The sequence below is a fragment of the Neomonachus schauinslandi genome, chromosome 4 (genome assembly GCF_002201575.2).
Source record: "Neomonachus schauinslandi chromosome 4, ASM220157v2, whole genome shotgun sequence".
Lineage (NCBI taxonomy): Eukaryota > Metazoa > Chordata > Mammalia > Carnivora > Phocidae > Neomonachus > Neomonachus schauinslandi.
The window spans coordinates 139,347,966-139,369,375 of NC_058406.1; the positions used below are offsets into that span (position 1 = coordinate 139,347,966).

Genomic DNA, 21,410 nt, shown 5'->3' on the forward strand with positions numbered 1-21,410 from the left:
TACTTGTCAATTGTACATCACCAGGGCCTAGAGAAGAGTCTCATAGCAACTGCCAAGCCTTCTCCTATTGAGTTAAATAAATATCCTGAAATTGTGCAAAGAATCAAAATTATTTCACTGAGCCCCATAAAAGACTATGTAGTTAGAGAGGCACAAATAAAAAGTTTTTCTTAACTACAAACTACATTTTGTGATGGTCCTAGAAACCAAAAATAGTTCATTGTTCTTTTTGCCTAAGAATTCACTGTGACATAACAAAAAGACCTCCCTTCCTCCCAAAACCAGAGGTACACACTTTTCTAGAATCTTAGGACAAAAACAAATAAATCTAAACATGAATCCTATTTGTGACTGAAATATATAGTAAATAAAGATTTTGAGATCAACATTACAGAAATTTATACTAATGTTATAATTTATTCCTTTATCTGTAAAAGTAATATGAAGTCAAGGCTGATAGAATTGTATAAAACTGTTTCTGCTTCTTCAATTTTAACTTTAATACAAGCTCTCAAAGATCACAGAGATCCACAAGACAGAAAATCCTCCTCCCATTTTTGTGGCAAAGTCCCTTGAAGCAAATGACTTCTGTCCCCACCTAAAAACAGTCCTGACTTATCTATTGGGTACAGTAAGGACGGTGCTTCAAGCCCAAAGCACTTTAGGATGTCAATAGAAATGTTTTATTTTCAAGTCAGAAGGTTAAAAAAAAAAAAGTCAAAGAAAATGTTGAAATATATAATGTTAAAATATTAATCTTCATATCAATACAACCATAAATATATGTGTGTATGTATATGAAGAAGGGGGCCCATTTTGCCCCACAAAGTCCTCTCAATTGGTTTTTTTTTTTTTTTGGAATTATTTCTTACGTATCCCAGATGCCAAGTTTCCTTTCTCAGCCAGGGAAAGTTCTCACCCTTTGCAAGAAATACTTTCTTTTACCTAATTTCTCTGAGAAAAGTAATTTGTTTTAGAAGTTTTGGGGAACAAGTTTTAAATTAATATGTATTCAGCGAGGAAGTCTCTCCCCCAAAGTTAATTTTTTAAAGAGAAGGAGGAAGGTAGGAGGAGATGAGCACTTCATATGATACCCTGACAGCATGCAAGGAAATGCAATCTCCCATGCTCGCCTCAGTGTGGACTAAGGGCAGAACAGACTCTCGCTCCTCTTGCGCGCTTTATTCCACGGCCGTCCAGCAGGGGGCGCGTGGCTCTCAGTAGCCGAAGCTGCTGGCTCCCCAGAGCCTCAGGGACCGTATCCCTATTTGCCCCAAGGTCATAGCTCCTAACCTAGCTTGCCAGTCCCGGGCCGGGGACACCAGGGAGTAAGCCCGCGGGGCTGGAGACCCCGGCGCGGGTGGGGCCAATAGGGTGGGGCGGGAGGGCTCTGAGGCCAGGGATGCGATGACAATGCGGACGACGGATGAAAGGCACCAGGGGCCCGGGTCCCGAGCAGTCAGCGCGGCCGCCAGACTCCGCGCCCAGGAGGGGGATGGGGTGCTCCTAGACGCTTGCCGGCCCCAGTCCCACCAAGGAGCCCGGGAGCCGCCGCCGCCGCCACCACGCGCGCCGAGCGGTTGGAGCAGCGTTGCCAGCCCAGGGACTTGCGGCCCGGACCGCGGGGCCGAGGGGAGCCGGGGGGCAGGAGAGGAGGTCCTGAGCCCAGCGGAGCGCCCGCCCGAGAGGGCGTTCTCCCCGCCCCCGGTGCCTCGCCCGCCTGACCCTCCCCAAGCACTGGGAGATCACCTCCGCCCGTCACCTCCTCCTCCCCTCATCCAGGTCCACCCGGGGCTCCCTCCCCCGGGCCGCCCCCGAACACGAAGTTGGCGGGAGCCTATAAAAGCCGGTGACGGCGCGACCCGCGGACACACGGTGCAGGCGCCCGAGCCGCCGCCGCTAGAACGGCGCCAACTCCTGCCCTGCCTCGACCAGCGGCGCGCCATGGCCCATCACTGGGGATACGGCAAGCACAACGGTGAGTGCAGGCGGAGGGCGGCGCGGCTGCGGCGCCCGGGGCCCGGATCTCGGCCCCGGCCCCGCAACGCCCGCACCTGCTGTTGACCGCGGCTAGTCGAAGCACCCGAGACAAGGTGGGCGCCCGAGCCTGCGCCGCCCGCCGCTCCCCGGCCCTGGGATGCCCCCGTTGCCCCAGCCCCCGAGGTCACTGTCGAGGAATCCCCGCATCCAGCGGTGGCGCGCAGGGCCCGAGGGAGGAGGAGCGCAGCCTCAGCGTCGGGACTGGAGGACAGTTGTCCCCGGGCCCCGAGCCGGAGACTATCCTGACCCGACCTAGGAGGAAGCGAGGAAGGCTTGTTAACGGGAAAATTTTAGTTGTTGCTTGCAGAAAAATTAGGGGACCCCCTCCCCCCTACACACTTCATTCTCAGCACCACCTGTGGCTAAGGCGCTCAACACGAACTGTCCCGGGGCATTTTCGTGGGCTGGTTTGAATCCATTGCGGTGATTTCTGAGTTTCCCCATCATCTCTTATCTCCTAATGTTAGGGGGTCACCAGAAACCCGGCTTTATCATGGCTACCGATCTGGGTTCTCCAGAGCCAACCGACGCAAGAGAAAGATGCGTCTGGAGCACCTTGCGTGTCTGGGGGTGGCGTGGGGCTTCCCAGGTAGTGGGGATCCTGATGATTACAAGAGAGGTGCCTGGGCCTGAGCAGTGACTCGGCCTTTACATTCAGTAGGACACTAGGGAGAAATCCCAACCTGCTCTAATCTTAAATGAGCTTGAATATCCTAAATGCTACCCACAAGCCCTGACGGTAGTGTGTGCGCAATTTCAGTCGCTGAATTCAATAAAATGAGGGTAAACAAAGGTAATATTTATACGGCACTCAGTCTTTGTTCAATGACCTTTCATGTATTGATTCCAATTCTCACAACTTCTACGATACAGATGTTATTACCCCATAATACAAATGACGAAACTGAGGCACGAATTAAGGGCTTTGCCAGAGGTATTCAGCTAAGTGGTGCCACCAAAATTGGAACGGAGCAGATTGGCTCCAGAATCACTACCCCTTTCTAGGTGCTGGGTGTGCCCTTCCCAACACTGGGGGATTCACAGGTCTCTTCTGAACGCTAGGACCGGAGAACTGGCATAAGGACTTCCCCATTGCCAAGGGAGAGCGCCAGTCCCCTGTTGACATTGACACCAAAGCAGCCCTTCATGACCCTGCCCTGAAGTCTTTGTGTCCTTCCTACGAGCAAGCGGTTTCTCGGAGGATCCTCAACAACGGTCACTCTTTCAATGTGGAATTTGATGATTCCCAGGACAAAGCAGGTCAGTGTTTAAAAAATAACTTGTGCCTTTTACCCAGTGACTATTTTCCCAGCTTAATGGGAGGAATCAGGAGCAGTGGCTTAGTACTGTTTATCTCAGTACTCTAAGATGCAACTTTGCTAATCTTCATTAGGTCCCAGGCTCTGAGAAGTAGGCTAATTATTTTGAAGTGGCCTGGGACTGTTGCTCCCCTACAAAATTCCTGGTTTCTATATAGGGCATTGAATAACTGTGACCTGCTTGTGAAAAGTCACAGAAATCAAGGTCGCCAGGAAGTGAAGATCAGCAAGGATGAGATTTGCAAAAACTGAACTTTTAAGATTCTTTCTAAAATATTTGCTTTCCGGAATTGGTCTTATCCAATAAAAGTACACCTTAGTGCTCTCTTCAAGGCAGCAGTGAGGGGAGTGATGAAAACCTCACTATTTAAAATAGTGAAATTTTTTGAAACATTACATTTATGGATACAAATGTGATAAGAGGTGGCAGTATATTTTGATATGCACCCAGAAATACATTCCACAAATGAAGATGTTTTAGAGTTGGTGGGCATTGGCCCACCTGGCCCATTGCTGACAAAACCAATTATCGTAATTTATCTGTATTGGAGCTGTTTACAGGATGCCCATTGAAAGCTTCTTTTTTCTTATTTAGAAACAGGAGAACAATCCCATTCAGACATGGTAGCAGCTTTCTTTGCCCACTGGTTGGTTTAATTGCCAGTGCCCTATTTTCCTGAGTGCTTTCCTCTGAAGGTCGTTGCAAACACATGATGAGTGGTGTTGGTATGGGAGCGGGGAGAGCATGGGGCAAAAAGAGAACACAAACAGGGACGTATTCAATAATGCTGTCAAAATTTTGGAGTAATGACCGATAGTACTAATATATAATGTGTAATTATAACCACTATAGCCAAGCTGACCATTCTTTTTTAGTAGCTATCCAATGTATTAGGTCCAGTTTGGAAAAAAATCCCTCCTCTCCCCTTTAAAAAATTTTTTTTTGACACTTGGATTTCTGAAACAGTGATTCTGGAAGACAGTTTGATGGAGGATGATGTGGAGATCATCTAAGAAATGTTTTCAACCTACCTGTGCCCTGTGAGCACCTCCCCCCCAGCACACACACATGCACACACACATATTCTGGCATAGTATAATGACTAATTAGACTTTGATTAGATTTAGTAGAGGATGTTCACTGAAGACACTCCTGCAATCATTCTGCTACACTGTCTTCCCAAGTAAGCCTCCCACTCCAAAGAAACAATGCTCAAGTGATTAGGCTAAAGATAAGGGAAACAAATATCTTTCTTTCCTGTTAAGGATACTGTATATTTTGATTACAATAGGACAAGACCACAGGTCTTGGTGGTATTGTACGTATAGAAAGGATGCTATAAAATTTCACGTTTAGTTATTTAAAGACCAAAAAAGTGAGCTCTTTTAGTCTTTAGCTATCAACTTCTACAAAAAGAGATACAGTGAATGTATGTTTCAATGTTGCCAGTGAGATCATTGTTTTCAGTGAGTGTTATGTCCACCAGTTATATACCTCATTGGATGCTACATAGAAATTGAATACTTTTTTGGAATAATGAGGAAACAAATGTCTAACAAATAGAACCAGATGAGAAAATTCCCTATGTTCCTTACAAATCTGATCATGAAATAATTGTTCCAGTAGTATATTATTCCTGGAAAGCGGATTTCAGCATTTAGTAAAGCAACTGTAAGCTTAGAATGGGGTCGGATAGTCATGGGATTAAGTTCCAGCCCTGCCACTAACTAGCTCAGTGGCCCTGGGAACAATAGCAACTTAATCTCTCTAATTTTTAACTCCCTTACCTGTAAAATTGGGGTAGAGTAATATTTACCACAGAGGAAGGATTAAATGGGAGAGATATAAAGCACCTAGCCCAGCACCTGGCACAGAATAACTCCACACTAAGTGACCATTGCTGTTTCCATGTCTTCATATCATTTGATTGCTTTTATTAAGCAATTGCCCTAGCGATTGCACCTGTGATAAGATTTCTGAAGAAAGTTTCTAATGAGCTGTGAGATTACCTGCCATCCCTTGATGGGATTTAAAAATTTTATTTTTATATGTTCCTGAACATCTCATTTATCATATTAAAGTGTGTACTGATGTTATATGTGATGTTATTGTATAGTTATGTTTTAGCATGAATATGTCAAGTTCTGATGGATTTCTACACAAGCAGTAACTGATTAGAGCTAGCCACACTTTTCTAACTACTTCTCCTGGTGAGTAACACATATCTTATTAAAGCCATGTTTAGATTGTGAAAAAAGTGGTTCCAAGTGGAGTCTCAAACCCATGTCTTTAAAGACACATGTGTTATTCACTCAGTTCTTATAAAACAACAACAACCACAAGAAAACCCTTCCTAACACCAATTAAATGCAAGGTCAGCTAGGTACCATGAAGGCAGGATAGAGACCTGGTCTCTTTCCTGTGTCCCTAGAACTCGTGCTGGGGAAACATCCAGTAGAAAGACACAGGAATTACAGATGCAGACAGTGACTTTTGGCCACAAAGACATACATTGCTCCATTCCAAGGAACAATGGAAACCTGAAAGAGACTTGGGAGTCATCCTGTGTAAGTCAGCAAAGACTTTCCAGGGTCAATAAAACTTGTGCTGAGGCTTGAAGGATTTTGGTGTCTTGGAGGAGACTTGAGGCAAAGAGAAGTGGGAAAGACCTGGGGATTTGAGAGAGTGCAGTATTTACTCTGTCAAACAAGGAAGAGTTAATGTTAGAATGACCTGCTGTCTTTTATGTAAGAAAGATCCCTTTGTAACTTTGCCCAAACCTCTTCAACATTGTCAGTTGTTTTGGTTAAACAAGGAAGCATTTTTTTTCCTAGGATGCAGACTATATTAAAATGTTGGCATTAAGGAAAAACCCATCTATAGAATAAAACAATCATACCATGCAGAGAAACACCCTTTAGACTTTTTTTTAAAAGAATCCTAGACTCTCAGATTAAAACAAATGATGGAGATACTCCAGTCAAATTCATTTAAAATAAACATGAGGAAACAGAATGCTAAGGAGTTTAAATAACTTGCTAGTCATCTCCTTTCTGGTTTGTCGCTGTGAGACTCAATGCCCATCACTTAAAAATAGAAGTTGAATGAGGATCTTTGAATGATAACCATAGTTAATATTTAATGTGTACATACCATGTTTTTAAAAATTGATATGCTTTTCTATACACTTAAGTCTAAAAATAACTTATTCAAAAAATAAAAAAATTAAAAAATAAAAAAATAAAAATAACTTATTCATTTTGGTCACTCGATATTTTAAATCAACAACTTAACATCTCTTTTTGTTAGGAGTTACTCTTGTGGCATTAACATTTTTAGATATCTGTTATGTCTTGTTTTATACACTTAAGTGCTTCAGTTCATTTTATTGATTTATTGATTTTTATTTCAGTGAGATTTCAGCCTTCTAGGACTTCTCATAGATTTAAGTTTTCAAATATATCCTAAATATTATCTTAGACTCGAACTTGAGTACTAAGGTATCAGGAACTGAGCTGGTTGAGTTTATTAGTATATGTACGCTTGAGAGAATTCTTTTTAAGTGCAGAGTTAATAAAAAAAAAAATGTGGGGGTAATAGACTTTAACTGGAAGCTCTCATCAATCTTCTAAATTCCTTTAAAAATAAATCACCTTTAATTAATGAAAAATTGCTAATCCTGCTAGGTTTTCAAAAAATTATTAAAAAATAACTCTGCTTGAGTTCCTTTATTACTAGCTTTATCTGGGAGAAAAGAATACTAGTCAAATTATTAACTTCTGCTAACTCATTAACTTTTAATGAGTTTAAAACTCTCCTGCTTTATTGCAATCTTAGAGGCAAATATTGAAAAACCAATGCCCGAAATTATTGAGCCCATCCATATACAACTCTCATATCATTTCTGTTCTTTAGAAATGGAAATATTTTTATCTGTTTATATTATTTCAAGAAAAAAAGGAAGGAAACAGACAGTTTACCTATGCTCATTTCAAGCAGACCACTGCCTGTATGACATAATAGAACTTCATACATGAGTCTTGCTTGATTTTCAAGGACTTGCTTTTGAAACTTTAAAATTATCCTTCCATGAATAATTTTAAGTTAAAAGGAAACATAATAGCAGCAAGTGAAAGGGTTTGCTGTGCATACTGTTAATGGTGTAAGCAGAAACCTAAGTATTTATAAAACTGACCAAAGCATTCGAAATACTGTATTTAATTATGTTCATGTCAAAAGAGTTTCTTTTTTCTTTTTTTTACTCTCATATAATTTCCATATACCTGAAACTAAAAACTTCTGTTCTCTTGATTTTTAATTGTTGTTTACCCTAGTGAAAGTGACAGCTAAACATCTCACTATTTAAAAGAAATGGATTATGGACATCTTTTCCTCATTCATTTTCTTGATTTCAGTATGTCAACCCTAGGATTATTGGCTACTGCTAAAAAAGCAAAACAGTAATGCATGATTTAATAATTTTCAAATTATTCATAAAAGAAGATTGTTTACCTGCTGAAAAATGCCACATTTTTAGTAGACTTAGTCCTTTACTTCATTAATAAGAAATCCCTTCGATTTGAATTTTAAACTGAAGATTATTGGAAATGGCTTATTTGTATTTTGGATTTAAGAGAAATATTTGATATTCGTTAAGGTCTTTAGTTTGTTATTTGGATACATCTTACGTTAAGTAATAATAAAGTGATTAGGAAGAAAAAGTTAAATTTTCAGTTTTTAATTTGTGTAGATAGTCTTACTTATTACTGGAGTGAATGTCTTAATTTTCACAATTAATATAATTTACATAATTTCCCTAAGTAATATGTATAGGAAGACAGATTATAATATAGTTAGTGCTTATTCTGTGTGTTACGTATGCAGCACGTATAACTGATGGCAGACCATCGAAATTAAAATTAGCTGGAGCTCTTGGGGTTGAGATTTGGATTTAAATTAAGTTTCAGGAATCTTGAAAAAGATATCCTGGTAGAAAACCCCATTTGTATCTCTCTATCCCTGTGGAACACATCTCTGTGATACAGTAATCATTGACTCTTCAGAGCCCCCACTAGCAGGGCTGGATTTTAAAGAGGAAACATATACTCAGTCTGCAGATTCTGCTATTTTTTCAAATTATTTTTGCATCAGAAAAACAGACTTCATTTTAAACTGGGACAGTTTGGAAATGGCATGTAGCCATCCAAATAAGTAAATAAGTAGTTCTGCAAAAAGTGCAAGCTCCCTATCTTTCTTTTTTTTTTTTTAAAGATTTTATTTATTTATTTGAGACAGAGAGAATGAGAGACAGAGAGCATGAGAGGGAGGAGGGTCAGAGGGAGAAGCAGACTCCCCGCTGAGCAGGGAGCCCGATGCGGGACTCGATCCCGGGACTCCAGGATCATGACCTGAGCCGAAGGCAGTCGCTTAACCAACTGAGCCACCCAGGCGCCCAAGCTCCCTATCTTTCAACCAAATGTTTTTTTTTTATTTCGCAAATAAAACTACCTTTATTAGAGTTTGTAGTGATTATTATAACAATGTTTTTGGGAGGACTTCATTGACTAAACTCCATGCTAAGACTTTGAGAAATAACTAACTAGCTGAAGAAGAGGAGAAATGCTTCTTTTTGTAGCAACTTAATTTTAAGAATTTAATAACCTCTCCTAGGTATGATGGGCTTCTAATCTACCTAGCGACATAGTTTTATTTTAACAGGAGCTAAAACAGGTGTCTGGTAATAATAGATTGGCACTGAGTGAGTTTAATCATTGAACCTAGAGCATTTTTTAAATATTAGCAAAGCTTATTTAATAAAAACTCATATACATTCTTGCCTAATTCTAAATGTTCTCTGAAATAAGTAAATTAGGCTGGAATCTTAAGATCTGCAAGGGAGTGAATAAGAATAGGAAACAGCAGATAAGCTTTATTATTTTTAAAATTTAAGATTCTGATATGATTCTTCAAAAGGGAAAGGAGATACATTTAGAAGATAAGTTATATCTTGTGGGTGCCTGGGTGGCTCAGTTGGTTAAGCGACTGCCTTCGGCTCAGGTCATGATCCTGGAGTCCCTGGATCGAGTCCCGCATCGGGCTCCCTGCTCAGCAGGGAGTCTGCTTCTCCCTCTGACCCTCCCCCCTCTCATGTGCTCTCTCTCATTCTGTCTCTCTCAAATAAATAAATAAAATCTTTAAAAAAAAAAAAAAAGAAGATAAGTTATATCTTGGATGCTTAATATGGTGTTATTTCATTTATTTTGCCACTTGGTAGAATTAATGATGTTACAGAGGATATTTGCTTTTGGGGATCAGCCAATTAGTAGCTTTAAAGTTATTATAAAGGAATTATTTCAGTACCAATTTATTTCATAAATATATATTTTGTTTTGAGGGTATGTCATCATGAAAACTGGGAATTCTCTCGTTTTTGAAAAAGCCTAGAGGAGGGACACCTGGGTGGCTCAGTCGGTTAAGCAGCTGCCTTCGGCCCGGGTCATGATCCCAGGGTCCTGGGATCGAGTCCCACATCGGGCTCCTTGCTCAACAGGGAGCCTGCTTCTCCCTCTCTCTCCCTCTGCTTGTGCTCTCTCTGTCAAATAAATAAAATCTTAAAAAAAAAAAAAAGAAAAAAGAAAAAGCCTAGAGGAGGAGGCAAATAAGGCTAATTCTTTCCTTACAGAATAATTAGATTAAAAGAAACTTACAATAATTTGTTTTTAAGTTTCAAAAGATGTGATCTTATCAGAATATATCCAAATTGATGTTTCTTAACCAGATCTATAATATAACACCACTTATAATTGGTTCTTTTTCTTTTTTTTATTCCTTCTTTTTTTCCCTGGCCTATTGTAAAGCAGAGATGGCAACCAGAGATTGTATTAAGAGCCGTAAGAAAGGCCTAAATGTCTTCCAGCCAGCTCTATTTTTCACTTTGGGTAGATGAATGGGTATTGCTACCATCTATGCATATTTGGGTGAAGTTAAGCAAACTTGACTGTATAGACTTCGTCGCTTTGTTTTGCAAAGCCAAAGTAAGTTTAGGTTCATTATTTTATAGAATTATAACCCAAAGCTAATAAAATACACTTATAACAACAGATTGTAGAACTAAACTAAATTTTAAAATCTTTTAAATATATTGGTAAAATTTCATTAATACATATAACTTAAATAACAAGTTTTATGGGGAGGATGGGAGAAACTGATTTCATACTATTTTAATTCTCTGTAACACACAACTCATTAATTATCTGCAAATGGATTGTGGTCTAAGAAGATGACAACTAGTCATATTCTTCTGTCTTGTGTTTTACTCTAACAAAGTTCTATTAATACCAGAATAGTAGAATCTTAAGACAGTTATTAAAGTTAGAATTTTAAGATTTTGGAGACAATAGAATACTGCATGTATTAGATGATCAACAAATTCTTAGTGAAGTAATAAACAATTGAACATAGCCACTTTACAGATGAGGAAATTAGGGTCAGAAATATTCAATAAAAAATTTACTGGGAGGGGCGCCTGGGCGGCTCAGTTGGTTAGGCAACTGACTTTTGGTTTTGGCTCAGGTCATGACCTCAGGGTCCGGGGATCGAGCCAGCATCAGGCTCCAAGGGACCCTGCTTGAGATTCTCTCTCCCTCTCCCTCGGCCTCTGCCCCTCCCCCTACTTGTGCATCAGCTCTCTCTCTCTCTCTCTCAAATAAATAAATAAATCTTAAAAAAAATTTTTAATGGGACAAAACTAGTTAGTACCAGTGACAATCCAAATTCTGAAGAATTTGGAAAGCCAGGGCAAGGAGAATTGGGTATTCTACTAAGATCAATAGAATGCTTACGGTTTCACAAATTCTGTCGCCTAAGAACAGGCCTCAGAGGTTAGCAAAGCAGGTGGTAGGACAGCTGCCAGGCCGTGCAGAGCAGAGGTTCCCACGTTTGTCAGCGTGTGCCACGGAACCGCATTGGCAAGCAGCCACACGGGCCCTTCCTCAGTGGTTCACAGGGGACTTAATAATTCCACCTAAAACTTCCTGTCTCTGAACTAGCACCTATGACTCCAAACCAAACCCAGAAGAGAAGTACCACTGTGCTCAGAAAACAGATGGGAAAAGCACCCATCCTTCCAGCCAACACAAGTGAGGAGAAAAGCCAGCTGAAATGATTTTGTTCAGCACTTAGACTAAACTTGAGTCTGGATTTAATTTTCACAGAGCGAAAATGTTGCTACAAGCATAAATTTAGAACTCTGAAACAGGATTAAATTAGATCGTAATATTTAGTACTGTGTGTGTTTCATGTGCATATGTATGTGTATGTGTGTACACACGTGATTATGTGTATGTATATACTTTCATATGCATATATACACTCATACACACATATGCACATGTATAATATACATATACATATATTATATATATATATATATTTTAAATTTTAGTGCTGAAAGGAGGACCCCTCACTGGCACTTACAGATTGATTCAGTTTCACTTTCACTGGGGTTCATCTGATGGGCAAGGTTCTGAGCATACTGTGGATAAAAAGAAATATGTTGCAGAGGTAAGATATGCTTTTTTGCTTTCCAGGGAAAGATATAAGTTGATATTCAGCATTAATTTCAAAACCTTAATTTTGTAAATTCGACTCAATCTAAGTGAACCATTTTTTTTTACAAAGGACCTTCACATTTGCTTCTTATAGCTTTTATTTGTGATATTACAATTAATAGTGCAAAACATTCCCTATTACTTCCAAGGACATCATTTGCAAAAAGTAAAATGAATTCAAATTGGAGGATCCTGTTTTAATATAAATCTAGAAATAAACTTTGTGTCTTCCCGCAAGAATATGTAACTCTTTGTCTTAGAGTTGATGAAGTCACCTGCTATTATGCCAAATAGTGGATAATTAGAATTAAAATGAAAGAAAAGTTTATATTTTAAATTATCCACACATTCACTTTCTTTAGTAACCTCTAGCTATGAAGAAAAGATCACTGGACAAAATCTGTAGGATTTATTATGTGTCTCATTCATTGTGGTTTTGTCTCCTACTTCTTTAGCTTCACTTGGTTCATTGGAACACCAAATATGGGGATTTTGGAAAAGCTGTGCAGCAACCTGATGGACTTGCTGTTTTAGGTATTTTTTTGAAGGTTAGTTGATGGCCCAAATTCTTTTTTTCCCTGTTTTTGAGAAAGATTAACCAAACAGAACATTCATAATAGACAGGACATTCTACAAAGAGCAGAGGAAATGCCTTTGGCTCCAAAATATTTTCAGGCTTCTGTCCCCCTCCATATCTGCTAGATTGAGGAGATGGAGGACAAAGAAACAATCTGAGAGGTATTCATTAGGTGTTATTTATATGTAAATGTGAAGGGTGTATACATGGGAAATGTGAAAGGAAGAAGAGGTATACTTCAGATGACTACTGGTTTTTGTTTTAAAATTCATCCTTAACTGGATAGTACTGTTCCGTGATAGACTGCTAAATTAAGATCAAGTTTTGGAGGGCTCAGAGGCAGTGACTCAATATTGGAGAATTTCAGGCAACAGTGGGACATACAGGTTGAGCTGCCCTCCAGACAGTTGTAAAGCAAGTGAAGAAAGGCTGGAGATTCATGGGGCCTGACGTCATATGTCAAGGTGGGAGCTACACGTGAATATGAAATCATCCAAGGAAAGCATGAAGAAGGAGATGATAAAGCTGCTGAGCATGCAGTCCTGAGAAACTGCAAAATGTAAGACATTTAAGGCAGTGGTAAAGGTGCTCATAATGAAAAGACTAAAAAGGAATACAAGAGTTAAGGGAGAATGCCGAGGCTGGAGGGCAGAAGGAAAGCCAAAGGAGGAGAGAATTTCAAAAAGGAGAGAAGTCAGTAGTGTAAAATCCTGCAAGATTAAGGTAAGCACTTGAACAGTGTTCTTTGTTTTGGCAGTTGGAGGTCAGTTGGAGGTCACTGGTGATTTTGAGAGGGTAGATCAGGGGAACCATGGGGTGGGGTCAGGGGGTGGGCAGGACTGGGAAGGAAGTTCTCAGTGAAAGTGGGGAAGTTCATGGTGCCAATGTAATCAGAGTAAGATGGCTGGCTGGGTGGCAGATAGCAAGTGGGAGACTTTGGTGCACTACTTGGAAACATTTTATGGTAGAGCTGCTCAAATCAAAACTGATGTAGTACCAACCGGATTACAGTACCTTGTATGTTGTGTCTTCCTATAGATTGGTGATGCCAGACCAGGCCTACAAAAAATCCTCGATGCACTGGATTCTATAAAAACAAAGGTACAGTTGAATTTTTTGCCACCTCAGTAGAGTACCTATTTTTTTTTTTTATCCCACTGGTTTTAGGAAATTTTTTGGATCAAAATGAATAGTCTTGGTTTGACATGTGATGTTTCGATGAGGAGTTAATAGAAGTAAGATGTTGCTTATATATTCATTTAACTTTTCTATATCCAAAAGTTGATCCTAATGCTAGTATAATTTTAAGACTTACATTTATTTAATCTTGCTTCCCCATCATTTGAACATTCATATTATAAGAGTCAAAGAATTCTCATAACTGCAAGGAAACTGAAAGATCATCTGGTCAAATTATTCACTCATTCATGCAACAGATATTTGTTGAGTACTTACTCTGTGCCAGTCACTTTGTTAACGTAGGAGATGCAATGGTGAGCATGAAGAATAATCCATCCCCATGTTTAAATTCTCTCTACGGCAGACCCACGTTTAGGTCATTGAACATCTGCTAAATACAATCACCAAAGGCAGCCCTGGCTTTATAATGCTCATTCTCAAACTGAAGTCACATTTATCTTCTGAAAGTCTCACTCATTACTCCTAGCTGACCCCTTTGAATCATGTGGAATAAACCTGATTCAAAAACACTAATTTAAAAAGATGTGTTCATTGCAGCATTATTTACAATAGCCGAGATACAGAAATAGTCTAACTGTCCAAAAATGGATGAATGGATAAAGAAATGTGCTATATATATGTATATATATACATATACATGTACAATGGAATATTGTCCAGTCATAAAAAAGAAGGAAATCTTGCCATTTATGACAATGTGGATGGATCTTGAGGGCATTAGGATAAATGACATAAGTCAGACAGAAAAAGACAAATACCATATGATCTCACTTATTTGTGGAATCTAAAAAACAGACAACAAAAACAAAAACACAAAAAAGTGAGCTCCTAGATGCAGAAAACAGATTGGTGGTTATCAGAGGTGTGTGTGGGGGGGGAGTTGGCTGAGGGGGATCAAAAGGTACAAGCTTCCAGTTATAAAATAAATAAATCAGGCACCTGGGTGGCTCAGTAAGTTAAGCTTCTGCCTTCAGCTCAGGTCATGATCCTGGAGTCCTGGGATCGAGTCCCACATTGGGCTCCCTGCTCTGCAGGGAGTCTGCTTCCCCCTCTGACCCTACCCCCTCTCGTGCTCTCTCTTACTCTCTTTAAATAAATAAATAAAATCTTTAAAAATAATAATAATAAATAAGTCATGGGGATATAATGTACAGCATGGTGACTATTAATAATATTGCATTGTATATTTGAAAGTTGCTATGAGTAGATTTTCAAAGTTCTCATCATAAGAGAAAAAATATTAGTAACTAGGCATGGTAACAGACGGTTACATGTTAACAAGTACACTTATTGTGGTGATCATTTTGCAATATATGCAAATATCAAATCACTATGTTGGGGGCCTGAAGGTAATATAATATTATGTGTTAATTATACCTCAGTAAAACAAAACAAAACAAAGTAAAAAATGTGATCCCTCTTTCTTTTGACCCCATTCTCTAACAGCATTTTACGTACCCTCGGGCTAATTATCTTTAGTGCCCTTTAACTATTCCCATACAACAATTTTCTTTCTTTGTAACAACCTCGTCCCTCTACTTGTAACTCTTACTGTTTGCATCTATGGCTTTAAAAGTGTGGTGTCCAGAAAGGAAGGTGGTTCTTTAGTCCTGACCGAGTCATCAGATAGAATAACAAGACAATTACCTCCTCATTAAAGATACTATATTTTTGTTACTGTGGCCTAAAACTGCATTATTTCAGAGGCAGCAGTTTCATTTTAAATACTGGATCCCGATCAGTTAGTAACAATGGAAATGATAAGGGATGATTTGAGAGGACAAGATGAGAATTTGACATGTGAAAATTATAGTCAGGCTCTCTCACCCATATCTGCTCATCTATATTTCCAAGTCAAATATCTCTGTTAATTTCTTTTTTACTTTGTTTCCTGATAAACATGGAACCTCTGTTTAAAAGAAAGAAAAAAAGTTCTAGCAACCAAAAGTTCCTAGAACCAAAGTTCTAGAAAAAAAGTTCTAGCAAGCTCTATCAACTTTTGGATATAGAAAATTTAAATGAAAATATAAGCAACATCTTACTTCTATTAACTCCTCATCTAGTTCTTCCTCAACTGTGCAGAGGAAATACGTCTTTCCCACTCCCCTGCCTTCCTCCCGCTCTGATCACGTGGCATTTGTAACGTGTGTGTTTACCTTGTTCCAGGGTAAGAGTGCTGACTTCACTAACTTTGACCCTAGTGGCCTCCTTCCTGAAAGTTTGGACTACTGGACCTACCTAGGCTCACTGACCACTCCTCCCCTTCTGGAATGCGTGACCTGGATTGTGCTCAAGGAGCCCATCAGTGTTAGCAGTGAGCAGGTCGGTTTTCTAAAGTGAGGTAGAGCATTTCTCCAGGCAGTGGAGCTTGGCTTTTGGATTCGCACAGACCCGGGGTTGAACCCTCCTCCTGCCGCTTCTAGCTGTGGAACTAGCGTCCATAACAGTGCTGAGCAGATAAGCAGCATTCAAGAAATACTTGCGGTGATTAGCTGTAACTTTAGGCAGTTTGTTTGCTCTGTAAAGGAACAAGTAATCATGAGGATTAAGTGAGATAGGTGTCTGTCACCTAATAAATGCTTTTATGTAAGCTACAAGGAAACTGAGGCCCAGGACAATGAGATTTCACATTCAAGGTTACATAAATATCAGTGGTTAACTCACAGCCAAAGGCTCACTCACATGAGAACTTGTGGCAGTTTTATTTCTATCAGAATACATTTGTGAGTTCTGACAAAAGTAAAAGCCATCCCTTGGAGAAAAAGTATCATCAAAACTCACTCCAAATCGCTTTAACAGCCCAGACCACAGACCCTTACCTTTCCCATACAATATAGTTTATGAGTTCAAGTTATTAATGCTCACTGTCAGTGACTGAGAAGCTGCCACCGACTGTCTCTATTACCCCCCACAATTGAAATGTAGAAAATGGACAGTCCTCAGTAGGATCCACAAGAACTTGGATCCTGGATAATTCAACTAATGTTACAGTAGCTGACTGACATTGGAATTGACTTTGAGGGTTGAGACTGAGGGAATATTACTGGACCAAAGAGATCATTAAAGGCTATTGATTTGTGGGTTGCTTTATTACTGCCCAAACCACCCTTCTTCATTTAGATCAAGATTTTCGAAGGGAAAGGGAAGGACCACTTTGCAAAAAGAACCTCAAAGAAGTAGGAGACTGACTGAGGACTGTCTGTGTCACATCATTGGGCCAGAGAACTAAAACGAGGTTAAAAGGGAATAAAATCAGCCAATGTCAAGGATTTGAAATCCCAGTTTGGGCAGATTCCTTTATGTGTTTCTACACATTGAAGCAGAGATGCCCTCCAATCCCTTATCCCTTAGTGGATCTGGGACCACTTTATCCAATAGTATAGACACAGTAGTTTATCTTCCTGGGGCAGAAAACAAAACTCGATAATTTGGATCTAAAATTTTTATTATTATTTTATATCTCAGAAGCATTTCATAGGCTTTTGATATTTGATTTTAAAATTAAAAGAGGGAAAAAAACAAGCTCACTGACAATTTCCTTCCAATGACACCAACAATCTTGTGTGTATTTTCCAGAAATTGATTTGTTATCTAAAAGCATACATATATAGGGGCGCCTGGGTGGCTCAGATGGTTAAGCGTCTGCCTTCGGCTTGGGTCATGATCCCAGGGTCCTGGGATCGAGTCCCGCATCGGGCTCCCTGCTAGGCGGGGAGCCTGCTTCTCCCTCTGCCTCTCTCTCTCTCTTTGACTCTAATGAATAAATAAATAAAACATTAAAAAAAATTAAAAAAAATAAAAGCATACATATATAATGTTTATGTGATTGTATATTTCTTGGGAACCAAAGTGAACTTTGAACATTGTTACATCATAGTATGGTGAATATTGGTGAATATTGGAGAATAAGCACATAAATGAATACTATTGGGAAACTTGTATTTTTTAATTTTTTAATCTTTTATTTTGCCTTTTAGATGCTGAAATTCCGTAGGCTTAATTTCAATAAGGAGGGCGAGCCTGAGGAACTGATGGTGGACAATTGGCGCCCGGCTCAGCCACTGCACAACAGACAGATTAAAGCATCCTTCAAATAAGATGGCCCCAGAGCCCACGGCCCAAGAGTGGATCTTTGGGCTTCCCCTTAGCTAAGCACAAATCTACCTTGGTGAATTGGACCTTGGCTGCTTTGCATCTGGTTTTCTAGATCCTTTATCTCTCACCTGTTGTGCTTATTAGTAAAATGTGAAAAACTTGACCAGTTGTCGAGCTTGACCGAATTGCTGTGACTAGAGCTTTGCTTATGGTAATAGCCTTTCTGTACTAGAGAATATAATATAAGGAGTAGGCAAAAAAAACATCTTGACTTTGTTCGTAGCACATGGGTGATGAGCACTGACAGTTGTTCACAAAAATGCTAACTTTAAAACATAGGAAAGTAGGATGATTGAGTGCAAATCCATGCCATGAGATAAATTGAGCTCTGTAATGTAAATCAGGTGAAATAGTCATGATTCTATGTAATGTAAATCAGATGAAATAAATGTTCATGATTCTGAGATGTTATATTAAAGAAAAAAATTTTAAATTCTTATATATTTGTAGCAATGTTATCTTGAAAATGAATTATGTTGTAATTTAGTGTCTTTTGAATTACAGAGATGTATATGAAGTATTATCTGTAAAAATTGTTATAGTTGTGATACAGAGTATATTTCCATTCCAATAATATATAACTTAATAAATATTGTATTTTAGATATATTCTTTAATAAAATTTAGACTTTTATTTTGGCTTATTTTATTCTATGCTGGGCATTGGGTAATAATGGAAGAGCAAAATGTGTACTTTTATAACTCCTATTAATTCATTATTAATAATAAGCCATCATAATTGGGGACTCATAACTGTAGGAGTTTCCATAACAGGAAAAACCTTGAAGGTCATGTACTATTTGCCAAGAACTGTTTTAAGTGCTTTCTGAGCACTCACTCATGTGACCTTCATGAGAACCCTACAAGAATGAATCCTGCAAGGGAGAGAGGAACTGGTTAGACTAAAAGAAGCAAGGTAGAGAAAGGTGTACATGCGGAATCAATATATACTCCTTGGAAGTAAAACAAATAAAAGTCCATTTTGTTTAAAGAAGGGAATTCAAGTGGTACCCACAAGTAAAAGAATAATTTGAGTCTTAGAAAGGTAAATTATACCCTTTACAGATAGGAAGAAAAAAGAATCCATGAAATCAATATCTCCCACTATTATGACTGTTCTGGATTTAGCTGTGTGCCTAGACCATAGAATGAATTTTTGGCTGATGAGTTATTCTGGAAAGCCAAGATTAACACATAACTCAAGTTCTACCCTTAAGAAAAATAAAACCTCTTTGTTACTTGAGATTAAAAAAAAAAGGTCTCTAAACTCAAGGTGGCTCAGTCAGTTAAATGTCTGACTTTTGATTTTGGTTCAGGTCATAATCTCAGGGTCATGAGACTGAGTCCTGCATCGGGCTCTGTGCTGAATGTGGAGACTGCTTAAGATTCTCTCTCCCTCTGCTCTACTCACTTTATCTCTCTCTCAAAAAAAAAAAAAAAAAAAGTCTCTAAACTCATTTATACCCCTCACTTGCTTTACTAAAGAACTATGCTGAGTTTTGCGTAAGAGAAAGATCACAAGCTTTGGAGCTTGATTTGTTTTGAATCCCAGCTCTTCTCAACCTCTCTGATCCTAGCTATAAAAAGAGGATAACAACGGGGTACCTGGGTGGCTCAGTTGTTGGGCGTCTGCCTTTGGCTAGGGTCATGATCCCGGGGTCCTGGGATCTAGCCCCGAATAGGGCTCCCTGCGCAGCGGGAAGCCTGCTTCCCCTCTCACACTCCCCCTGACGTGTTCCCTCTCTCGCTCTCTCTCTCTCTCTGACAAATAAATAAATAAATAAATAAATAAATAAATAAATAAATAAATAAAATCTTAAAAAAAAAAAGAGGATAACACCGAGGATTGTGATAATTATATGAGGTAATGTCTGGTGTATTGGAGGTGGTCAAAAATACTTTTTAAACTTTGTGTGTGTGTGTTATTCTGTTAACTGTACCATCAATTTTTCTTAGTTTCCTGGAATGAGGCTTCTCCTCTGATTCACTTTTTATTACCTTGGGTATGGAACCCATATAGCCAACCTTGACTAGAATTGTTTGTAAACTAAAAGTAAACCTACTTCAGGTGAATTGCTGAGGATCTCTTCTAAACATAAAACGAAGAGTTTAATTTGTGCATATTTTTACATATTGGCTTTCAGTTATATACTGAACCAGAAATTTATCAACAACTGAGTTCTATATATAGATGAATTATTATGTGCTTGGCACATAACAGATGATCTCCAAATACTGCAATGAAAACATTTATTTCACTCTTAGCTAAAATTAATTTTAACCAGGAGATACTATTTTCTGAGTTTTTTGAGAAAGTTTTTGTCATATTTGTAATGTGCCACAAACTACTCTAATTTATATAAGTGCTTTTCAAATGTTCCATCAAAATATTCCTTAAAGCAGAGAAGTATAGTCTTAGTACTCAGGCACAGTTTGAAACAAACCATTGCTTCTTTAAAGTCTCATTTTTTTTTACTAAATGTTTTCAAATTTTACATTCTACTCTATATTATAACCACATTCATCTTTATTATAAAATGTTTCAACTGGCTTATTATAACTGAAATTGGCACTCTGGGAATGTTTATCCTGCAATTACTTCTGGTCATCAGGTGTACCTGCTGAGACCCTGGAAGTCCCAATTTGAGAAGTGTAACCTAATAATAAATATTGAGGATTTTGATTATGTTTGTTCTTCAAGGACAATCGTTCACTTTAAATAAAGTGTGTACCACCTTAATGGATATCATAACTGGTATTAGCATGTTTAGAAAATGTATTTGAGGGACACCTGAGTGGCTCAGTCGGTTAAGCGTTTGCCTTCGGTTCAGGTCATGATCCCGGGGTCCTGGGGTTGGGCTCCTTGCTCAGCGGGGAGCCTGCTTCTCCCTCTCCCTCTGCTGTTCCCCCTGCTTGTGCTCTCTCTCTATCTCTCTGACAAATAAATAAATAAAATCTTTTAAGAAATGTATTTGAATTCCTCTTTTGACTTTCACTGAAAGGGTCCCATGTCAGTTATTCACATTCAGTTAGAAGGGAGGGGGCATAAAGGATACTGTCGTAGGCAGAATGATGGCCTTCTGGAGACGCCTATATCCTTGTCCCTAGAATTTGGGACTACATTACCTTAGCTGGTAAAAGGGACTTTCCAGGTGTGATTCAATTAAAGATCTTGAGATGAGGAGATTATCCTGTGGGTCCAAATTAATTACAAAGGTTCTTAGAAGAGGGAGGAAGAAGGTCAAAAGCAGAAGGAGATGGGACGACAGAAGCAGAGACCGGAGTGATGTGGCCACGAGCAAGGAATGCTTGCAGCTTCTAGAAAACCAGATTCCCCGCCGGAGCATCTAGAAAGAACCAGCCCCACCGACACCTTAATTTTAGGCTCACAAGACTCCTTTTGGACTTCTGACCTCTAGAAAGGTAGCACAATAAACCTGTATTATTTTAAACCCCAAAGTTTGTGGCTAATTTGTTACAGCAACAATGGGATAGTCATAGATATCCTGG

The 21,410-nt window shown here is 39.1% G+C and overlaps 1 protein-coding gene across 1 annotated transcript; it reads left to right on the top strand.

Moving 5' to 3' along the window:
* Positions 1–1,732: 1,732 nt before the first annotated feature.
* CA2 (carbonic anhydrase 2) lies at positions 1,733–18,534 on the top strand. The gene is made up of 7 exons (XM_021688664.2): positions 1,733–1,978; positions 3,103–3,300; positions 11,804–11,922; positions 12,425–12,517; positions 13,585–13,647; positions 15,913–16,068; positions 17,724–18,534. The coding sequence occupies exons 1-7, from the start codon at positions 1,945–1,947 to the stop codon at positions 17,841–17,843; spliced, it is 783 nt and encodes a 260-aa protein (XP_021544339.1). The 5' UTR covers positions 1,733–1,944; the 3' UTR covers positions 17,844–18,534.
* Positions 18,535–21,410: the final 2,876 nt, after the last annotated feature.

Bases quoted from the DNA above. Each gene is read 5' to 3' on its own strand.
- CA2 (XM_021688664.2), top strand. From the start codon at position 1,945: ATGGCCCATCACTGGGGATACGGCAAGCACAACG. The intron at 1,979-3,102 runs GTGAGTGCAGGC...TCTGAACGCTAG, and splicing joins GGGATACGGCAAGCACAACG to GACCGGAGAACTGGCATAAG. The intron at 16,069-17,723 runs GTCGGTTTTCTA...TTTGCCTTTTAG, and splicing joins TCAGTGTTAGCAGTGAGCAG to ATGCTGAAATTCCGTAGGCT.